Consider the following 10,562-nt stretch of genomic DNA (forward strand, 5'->3'; position numbering starts at 1 on the left):
AAAGAAACAAAAATGTTGTGGCTTGTTAAATAAAATGCACAATTTCACTATATATTACCAAAATAAAAGATTTGAGATTGACGAAACATTTGAAACAGAGAGAAATCTAAAGAGTCACCACCTCTGTTATACTGACCTTCCATCACCATCAAGATGTCGAAACATCTACAAGTAATTTTTTTCCTTTTTTCTTCTTAAATTAGGGGTTTAAATTTGATTTAGGTTTAGAGAGTTTTTGTTTGGGGTATATAAGTAGAGAGAATATTTGGTGTGTAATGTAAAATCATATTCTACCATGGTTTAATTTTAAATCATCTATGAGATACATGCATACACACTTGCCCACACCATGTCTATGTGAACGTCATACAAATTAGTTGATTTTCATAGTTCCGTTACTTTTTTGCATTAATTTTTATTTTCATGATTTAAAAACATAATAATAATAATAATCTTACCTTGAGAAGACTACATATATGCAGTAAAGCTACTAAACTAATTTTTAATATCTCAAAATGTATATATTTCTTTACTCTAATTTAGTTTACCTTTTCTTTATAATATATGTACAACATTATCCAAAACAGTCTTATATAAAATATCACAAAATTATCCGTGCATCACACGGGCAATTTATTAGTATATATAAGTACCTCCTTCTAGAGGAGGTACCCATATGATATACCATAACTTCTAAGATGTAGTTTTTATTATATAGTATATAGTTTTTATCTATTGTTGCTTTTTTGTTTTTATATAATAAAAAAATAGAATAAAATCTCATAAATTAGCAAAATAAGATGTAACAAGTTAGAGGTACATTTAAATTGTCAATTCGGGTTATTTTACTTTCATTGATTTATTTTTCTTTAAAAAAATTAGATGAATATACCGTCAACTCTTAATTAGATTTCAATACTTCATATGGGTCTATCACGTATACTTGAAAATGATAAAATTCAATTAAAAATTGACCCATAAACAGGAGGTAGGAAAAGATGTGCTACTAGCATTACTTTTATCTAAATATGAAGAAATAAACTACAGTAGAATACTATCTTTCCAAGTCTTTTTTTATTTTTCTGAGTCAATCTTTCCCAGTCAATTATGGTTAGAAAGTTGTCAAAAATTTAGATGAGTGCGAACTAATTGTATCTGATAGAGCAGTATTTATAGACCGGTTTCGCACACTGTTGTTTTGACTTTGAATCAAATCGTTGAACCAGTCTTTCTTTGGTTCACATAATATTGAAGGACAGCACCACGAAATAACATGCTTTTAAATTTTTCCTAGAAAACCAATTATTTTCATGTCTCCCCTAGATGGAGACAAACGGTGGGTACCCAGTACCTAATTAGCACAGGGAAAAATATAAGTGTAGTACCCTTGATTATACCAAACTTTTGAAAATTTGAAAAGCATAAGCGGGCAAAACAGAAAAGAAAATTGCAAGATGGTGGTTATTATTGCATTCAGGAGTAGTTGATGAATTTTTATCTAGTTTAATAAGTTAAATAGGCTTACTCGTCTAAATACCGGCAAATCTTCCGTCCAGTGCATAGTGATCAATGCCCAAGGACAAGACATGATGCAAACACAAAATCAATTTAAACAGTGTTTAAATTGTGTCGGGTCAAGTGCACTAGAGCCATACCACACCTCTAAATACAAATCTTTTAATAACTATTGAACTGATAACTTGTGAATGGTAGAAAGTATTGTTAATGGTAGGCTAATGTGAGTATCAGCTGGCTACGAGTACCTTTCATTGCCGCATAATTCATAATCCATTTCTCATTGCCCAAGTTGGGAGTGGTAAATGTTCAAATATTCTCAAACAAACAAAGAATAGGGCAAAAAATGGAAATAATGTTACGGTCTCACATAATGACATCTAGAACATTATGACCTTTTCCTCTTTTGAAGTTACATAAAGGAAAGATTAAAGAAAAATTTTGAAAATGAGACCCCAAGTTAGTATAGCCAAAGCTGGGAGTCGTTAGCTCAGCTGGTTGAATCCATTCAACTCATCTGAAAATGAATCAATGGCATAAACATTTAGCCCTCTCGTCCGTCCAGGTGCCCCTCCTTTGAGAGTGGACAAATCCAACACAATCCTGCTCAGAACACATATACATGCCAATAAGTTGAAAATCTCACCTTTTAGGTATCAATAAAAATAAATAAATAAATAACACATGCACAAAACTTACAAGTTCTTTGGAGCAGTTTTCGGTTCTGGACTTCCACACTTAATGACTATTTTCTGATCAATTTTTGAAATTGACGAGTCCAGAGGAAGATCAACCCCATATGGTGCTGAATTGACATTTTAAACACTTCAAATTTAATTTTCGTGGCATATAAAATCTACAAGAATAAATGAACACTAGTCACATGATACTAGTTTATTTGAGGGACTTCTTACATGATTTAGGGGTAGCAGTGACATTTCCATCAAGTCCCAAGAGTTCCTACACCAAATGAGAGTTGTTATGTCAGAATTAAGGAGTAGAATTATTTTCTGGCCACAGAAAAAATTTAAAATATAGCATCTGCAACAGCATTAGGTGTGGTGCAAGGCATCAGACAAATTACCTTAAGATTTTCATTGCACTCTTCAAGATTATCATTATACAAGATATGATCAAAAATGCCTGATGATTTCCCTTGCTCCATTTCTGCCTGAGCATTTCGGAGTCGCTTCAGGATCTGTTCCTCTGTCTCTGTCCCCCTGTTTACATTATTCAAGTTGGAACCAAGATGGTAGAATTTGACAATAGAAAAGATATAAATGGGAATCTCCAACTCACCTTGCACGGAGGCGCTTCTCCAGCTCCTCCATTGATGGTGGGGAGACAAAGATGAATATAGCTTCAAGAGAACTAGCCCTTACAGACCTTGCCCCTTGAACATCGATGTCAAGAATGCATCTCTACAATGAAGGAGACAAAAGCATTAGCAGAGAGAAAACTATATTTCAAATTTGCCACATAAGGCAATGCTTGTTTGACAGTGTAATTCACAAAGCTTCTACAATTATCCAGTAAAAAAAAAATTTTTAAAAATATATCAATGTCAGCACACCAAAATCTAGATGATATTTCTTATCTTAGGAAAACTTATGATTCTAATTCAAGCCCTCTTATAATTCATATCATATAAAGTAAGAACATTCAACACGCAATATTGTAACTCTCCAGCATTGCCTGGTCTCCTTCATAAGGAGAACCAATGTTCAAGTCAAACCTGACTCTTGTAACAATTGACTTATAAATTAAATTTTAAAAAAAAATTATTTTAAGAAATTAAGTTGGTTAAAACACTCATCTTAAGCACCGAACAAACCACAAACTTATAAGCATTTTAATTTTAATTTTCGGGCAATAAAATTATAGGTAAATTCCCATTGATAACCAACCAAAAAGGCTCACTATTGATTCCATCAACAAAGAAAGATAACCCGATGCAATTTGCTGATATAAACTGCTAGCTTCATCATTTAGTGGCAAAAGAATGAGAAAACACACATTATTACATCACTGCTTTTTGTAGATCTAATATAAATGAAAGCCATACTCTAGTCCCAAAACAAATAATACATACATGCTGTATTTGGGAAGTAAATAATTGGTTTTAAAGACACAAATATACACAGATTTACCTTCCCAGCATCTGCTACCACTTCAACAGCTTCAACACTAGTTCCATAGAGATTTCCATGAACAGAAGCAAACTCAAGAAACTTTCCATCTTTTATGTCTTTCTCCATGACACTTCGTTCGGTGAAATGGTAATGAGTACCATCCTTCTCAATGTTCCTTGGAGCCCGGGTTGTGTGGCTCACAGAAAACCCAAACATAGATGGAAATTCCTTCATAAGCATGGATATCAGTGTACCCTTACCTACTCCAGAAGGACCACTAATAACAACTGGCTTCTCAGCGATGCCCTTCACACCCTTGCTCCAAGCAACAACCTCAGACCCGAATATTTTTCTCTGCTCCCTAACATATTGGGTGTCCACCTACCAATATTTAAGCAAATCAAACAGTTTAAGGTACAGAAGGATTAAGTATTTATATGAAATTTACACTTGTTGGATTGAGGGTGTTCAAATACGAGTAAAAAAATGATTGTTTGAATTTAGGCTGACACAGTATTCAAAACAAACATCTTTTATATGTTCTCCATGGCATCAGAAATGTGATTATTTCAAATTTTTTGGGAAAGAAAATCATTTGGATTTCAATTATCATCATGGTGCTGAACCTTTTATCTTGTACCATCTTAACTTCAAAATACTTTGCGACCTGAAATGCTATAAGAAAGTAATAATAAATGACTTCATTTTAAAGGTTCTAAAAAGCTTTTATGATACCAACCTCAAGAAACCAAACGCCATCATCTAGGCTAGAACCATTCTGAATAACCAATATTTGACCCTCATTTAAAGGCACTGCTGAATGGCCTTTACATGGTTTGGGTTTTGTTCCTAGCACAGTAGGATTCACCCTGCAAATTCTAACAGACATTAGTAACCACACCTGAATGAAGCTTCTCTAAGGCTAAACAATAAACTCACCATCCGCCTCTACTATGGTCCAAAACTTGAACTCTGATTGATTCATCATCAGCTCCACCAATCAGGTACTGTTAAAAGATACGTGGACAATTTTCAATTGGGAAAATATGATTGACACAGTGAATCACTAAAGCACAAAGAGAAACACCATAGGAGATCATAATCATAAATTGGATCATCATACTGCTTTATTGCCAATGACAGTTGTTGTTGCATCCTTAGATTTCAAATCAAACCCATTTGAAAAACCCTTCTGCAGATCATCCTCAATGAAAGCTGGGGCTTCTCCCTGATGACCACAAGAAAATACAGATCAAATTAGAAAAAAGCGATCTCTTTGATCCACGTTTAGACGTCACTATCTACTTGCATTAAGGTTCAAATTTTCCCACTATGCACAATGAAAGTGGTGAAATAAAATATTAAAAGCTCACCATTGAGAACTCTATGCCACAAACTCTAGATTCACCCTGGTCAACATACATGGAAAGGTATGAGAATACACGCAGATTTTTCTGGATCTAGCAACATATGCAAAATTCTAGCCATAAAGGCACAAAAAACCCCCCATTGAAGCAATCAAACACTGACAAATACAAATATTTACAAAATAAAAGCAAAAACGCAAACTTGAACAGCATAAAAACAAAAACAGACTCCAAGAATCAAAACCCAGTTGCCCAGTTAATGTTTCAACTTCTATGTACAAAAATCAAACGTATTCCATAGAAATAAACCCATGTTAGTTTTATTTTATTAAAAAAATTTTGAAAAAACAATTGAGAGAGCCAAAAAACATGGATCAAACAATTAATTGGAACTAAACACAATGAACAATGCAATGGGGATGAAAAAAAATTAAAAGAAACCGAAATGAATCTAAAAGAGTGAGACCCCTTACCTTTGAATAAGCAGCGGCCTCTATGGCCAAAAACCAGGTGATTGATATTTATAAGGAGAGATTAAACTTTAAAGAAAGCCCACTTTTTTTTTTGTTGTTGGTGGAGTGCGTGTGTATGTGTGTGGGGTTCTTTTTCAACCTTAAGTCTCTGAAAATCAAATCAGAACAAACTTAGGAAGAAAAAAAGAACAAGGCTTATAAAAGAAGTTGCAAGATAAATTGAGAGGCATTCTATTCTCACTTGGTATTTGTAGGAAAGAGATTCTCTTCCTCTCTTCTTTCTAAAGGCTCTAGAGAGAGAGAGAGAAAAGGGGGGTGGCCGTGGCTTTTTGGTCGCATTCAATTCACGCAACAACAAGAAAGACCGGCTTTCGTTTTCTTGTGAGGTGCTTGTGAAGCTTCTTGCCTTTTACTCCGTATTTCTTTACTCTTTTTTTTTTTTTTTAATTGGGATATTTATTTACTATTGTTTTTGGGCCTATTAATAGATTCCATAGTTTTGCAAACATTTATAGAAGATTTAAATTGGTAAAGAATCTATAAAAAAATATATATAAAAATAAATTGGTAAAGGTTTTTATAATTCAGTTTTTGTCAACACCCAAAAAAAAAAAAAAAAAAAAGACTTTTAAACTTTCCCTTTTTCTTTTGAATAAAGGTATTAGTACAATATTTTTATTACATTTTTATAACAAAATTTAAATAGTAAATTATTAGCGTTTGATAAAAAAATTAATTTAATAGTGAGTATGAATGGGAGCCACTAAGAACTTGTCAGTTTTGTTATGAAATTATTATAAAATTGTTCTATATTACCTCTTTTTTTGTTTATTCTTTTTTTAGGAGAAAAAAATGTTTTAGATGTAAAAGAATATTTTATTTTTTAGAATCCAAGTGTAAAAGAATTTGATTCTTAAAAACAAAAGATTCTAAAAGAATTTTATTAGGTGCAAAATAATTTGGGTCCTTCTAAAAACAAGTACATTAGAAAATTAAACAAAAAATAAAAAGAAAATACCCTGCTAACAGTGACCACCTTTGGAAGGATTCAAATGTTAAGGGAAGTACCATGTGCGACTCTATTGTTGTGTGACGGTGAGGGAAAGGACTTTAGATTCTAATCAAGTGAGAGACTGACACGTTTGTTCAAACGTGATAGGGAGCTGACACGTGTGGTAATAACGTACATCAGTTTTGTTTGGCCTAAACTCTTGCCTAGCCCAAAAGAGTAAGAAAAGATAAATATTGGAAGGGTATACCCTTTTTCTCTTTGCGGACTCTTGCTTATTGTATTGGATGAAAGGAATGACATTGCAACAAAAATATCTAAAAGAACGAGTTTTATAATTTCATCAAATATTAAATTAATTGTTCGGATAATAATATATTAAAAACAAAGTGAAAAAGTTAAACCAACCCTCTAATGTCAAACCCTATTTTGAGAATGAGTACAATAATATACTCGAAGTTTCAACTTTCAATTCACCCTCACCAACTATGAATTAAATAATTAAATAAAGCAATCGCTTTTAGTTCATAGCTGATGATGCAAAGAATCGTTTGTGAGCCAATCGTCTAACCTCGCAATGTTGGGAACCTAAAGAGTGAAAATGCCTATAGAGTGCACTTATGTGGTGCTAGGCAAAGACAATTAATAACTCGATGGTTTTTATTAACTTCAAAAGTATAACAACTAAAAAATTATGCACATATTTTGGAGAGGATGAGGCTCGATGCTTATATAGTGGTATAGAGCTGACCAAGTTCTTATGAATTTAGACAATTCTCTTATAGGGACTGTGAGTACACTACTCTCTCACTACTCATGCATGGTTCATACCCCCATGTGAAGTATGCCTCAGCCAAATGAACTGGAGACAGAGATTTAGGAGTAGTCACCTATTTAGGTCCAAGAACCAAATTAAGCATTTTGAGCCACTTACTTCCATGTATTGGTCTACATACCGGATTATAAGTTCAAAGTTTGGGTACGGCTTTGGAAAGTGTTAGACACCCAAAATCACTCGGCTTGTGGTCCAGTCTCCATTATGTGTTGATAGGTCATATTTAAAATAAGATTTTATCACATAATAACAAAAAAAGAAAATTAAACAAATATTATTAAACATGAAAAACTAACAATTAAATAATACCAAAAGGAAAAATATCAAATTAAACCCAACATATAAAGGTTGACCAAAAAAATATGGAAAGAAAATTTTCATATTTAAATAACCTAAAATAGAGAATTCAAAGTCAAATAGATTAAAAAAAAAAAACATGTGAAAAAAATAATTAATTAAATAAAAATTAATAATTTTGCCCTAGTCTAGGTTTGAAGTGCATACGCATACTTAACCACGTGTATGCATGGTCGAAACCATTCTCAAGTATGCATATGCATCCTTAGCACAAAATCTGTAAAATCAAATATTTGCAGATTGTAAAAAACAAAGATAAAGTATATGAAATCAAATAAGCATGTTAGAAACCCTAAACACTAAACTAACATAAAGCAAATAAAGCAAACATCAACATAAACCAATAATCATGAAACAGATCAAATAAGTATACTAAACTACATTAAATAAATAATCGCGCCAATCTTTACATAGAAACTAAAACAACAAAGCAAGAACATATTATAATCAACCCAAGATTAGATTAACACATATCAAACATAATTAAAAACTTATATAAATCAAGAACTTATATAAATCATATGAAACAAAGAATGAGTTCATGGAAAGAACACTCACCTTGCTTAAGATTATGAGTTTAGAGCTTTGTTTAACCAACCCCTTGGTGCGTACAACACAAAGAATAGATTTAGGGAACAAGATAATAAAGAACACAATAGTTCTTAGGAATCATTACTCAAGAACGACTTATATTGAAAGTATTTTGTAAAACAATTTTTTAAAAAAAGTTTTTGCCTTAGAACACAACTAAAGAGAGGTTTTTTTAGGCTAGAAAAACGTGCAGCAGCTATGTGAGTGATTAGAAAAGATTATTAGGGTATTAGAAAACAAATAGATACTCTCTCTAGCTCGGGTTTGGATTTGAGACATAAGGTGAGTATTTACATGTGTAAACTATGGTTTTGAGGTCTTTTTTGAGGGTTTTGGACGTTTTTTAAGGGTTTAGGGTCTGGCCTCCATCAAAGAATGAAGCTTTGAGCACTTTAAACTAAAGTTTTGGAATGCACCATGTGCACACATACACGACTTCAAACAAGCTTGCGTAAAACCCTAAATAGATTGCACTATTAGCCTAATTTCAAATGACCATAACTCACTCATTTTCAATTCAAATTACACAAAATTTATATTCAAATTACCGCACACCCTTGGTGCGATGGTCACTCTACAAATATAAGCGCTTGTGGGGTGTGGGGGGCAAGAGCCGGAGTTCAAGTCTCTAGGAAAGAGCTTTACACACGTATACACTTAGATTAGGCTAGAATAGAATTCTATCTTGTATCAAAAAAAAAAAAATGTCTATTTTCCAATGAAATAAACCTCATTTCAAAATTATTTATGGATCAAATGTTATGGTCAAACATTGAGCAAAGGTCATTTTTTAGCATCATTTTCAAAGCAATTCAAACACTTTTGAGTTGTGATTACTTTTGAACTATTAAGAACTCTTTAATTACCCTTGGTTGATGTATGTTAAGCTCATCATTAAGGCTAGGGATCAAAGTTTATTAATGAGTACAAAATGAGGTGTTTACATTGAGAATAATGGAATTAATGCCCCAAGATCTCTTCGGGTCTAATTTTTCATACTTGGTGGATACGACTATGTAGGTAGATCTCTGGGCGTGGTCTAAACGTTCTTTCCATATAGAGATAGTGGAGTGGAGGATATGCAAAAGTTAGAGAGCTAAGTGTAGCTACTAATTTGTCGGGTTTTACTCTTCTATTATCATGTTGTGCTAGACGAGTAGGCAATGGATGGATTGCATCGTAGGGTACCAAAAAAGGCTACCCAATGACTTCTGTGGACCTAATGATTATCGTGGATTTGAAGATTCTCATGTGATAGAGTTATTCAGATTTAGTGAAAATGTTTTGGTAAAAAAACAAGGATGATGGAGTTTATTATACAAACATGATATAAGTTTGGGAGTATATATAAACATTGGAGGAGCTTGAGAGGCTAGTTTTCCTTTTGGAGCACTTTGGGATGCTTCCAGGGACTGAAGTTGTGTAGCAGTTGCATTTTTTACTTTTTCTTTTGCCTAATGAGAAGGAAATAAATCGAAAGATCCTTTACTATTGATGAAATAGTTAAGAGCTTTGGCTCAACTATTTGAATCCTCTCTTTTAAGCCTTGGATTAGCAAATCTCATACTCAGTCACTTAGGTTTTTGAAAATAGAGAAGTCATATGTTCCCTTGCAAGTTGCCTAGGAACATAAGTGCATGTATTTCCCTACTCGATTCCAGGTTCATGGAATATCAATATTTATGGATACAAGAGTGGTGCATTCAATCTCTCAGAACTTCACTACCATTCCACTTTAAAGAAATACTTGCAGTAAAACATGGTATTGAAAATTTCTAGTTTCACCTTCTTGGCCACAACTTTCTCATTGAAATGGATATGAATTCCTTTCCAAAAACACTTCATTTCAAAAGGAACATACTTCCTCATTCTCAACTTCTCAGATGGGCAAATGTGTTTTTACAATAAAAATTTTAGGTAAAACACATATAAGGGAGATATAACATTATTTGCAAACTACCTTTCCAAAAATCCTCCTCCTATAAACATTGCCATAATTCCTTCCCCTTTGCACGTTTACCCTATTATAGTTCTTTCATCTTTTGCCCTCTGCCTCATTAATGGACCTGAAAATATCATAAGCCTTCTTCCCCTGTTTATAAAACTCTGGCTTGTTATCAATTATCAAGATCTCAATCTTTTTTGGTTTGTAACAAGTTTCCTTTGTGAAATAAGAGTCTTGACTTCCAACATCTTTCAAATGCAAAGATATTTGCAATGCTTAATTTAAAAGTAGGATTTTGGCAAGTTGGCCATCCAAAAGACAGGTTTAAGATTGCATTT

The 10,562-nt window shown here is 32.9% G+C and overlaps 1 protein-coding gene across 1 annotated transcript; it reads right to left on the minus strand.

Moving 5' to 3' along the window:
- Positions 1-1,769: 1,769 nt before the first annotated feature.
- On the minus strand, positions 1,770-5,856 carry LOC142610723 (guanylate kinase 2-like). The gene is made up of 11 exons (XM_075782641.1): positions 5,488-5,856; positions 5,021-5,056; positions 4,771-4,875; positions 4,587-4,654; positions 4,387-4,516; positions 3,666-4,028; positions 2,815-2,936; positions 2,600-2,735; positions 2,430-2,475; positions 2,215-2,320; positions 1,770-2,118 (listed from the first exon to the last, which is right to left on the minus strand). Exons 2-11 carry the CDS (start codon positions 5,021-5,023, stop codon positions 2,001-2,003), a joined length of 1,197 nt encoding a protein of 398 aa, XP_075638756.1. The 5' UTR covers positions 5,024-5,056; positions 5,488-5,856; the 3' UTR covers positions 1,770-2,000.
- Positions 5,857-10,562: the final 4,706 nt, after the last annotated feature.

The sequence above is a fragment of the Castanea sativa genome, chromosome 9 (genome assembly GCF_040712315.1).
Source record: "Castanea sativa cultivar Marrone di Chiusa Pesio chromosome 9, ASM4071231v1".
NCBI classification, from domain to species: domain Eukaryota; kingdom Viridiplantae; phylum Streptophyta; class Magnoliopsida; order Fagales; family Fagaceae; genus Castanea; species Castanea sativa.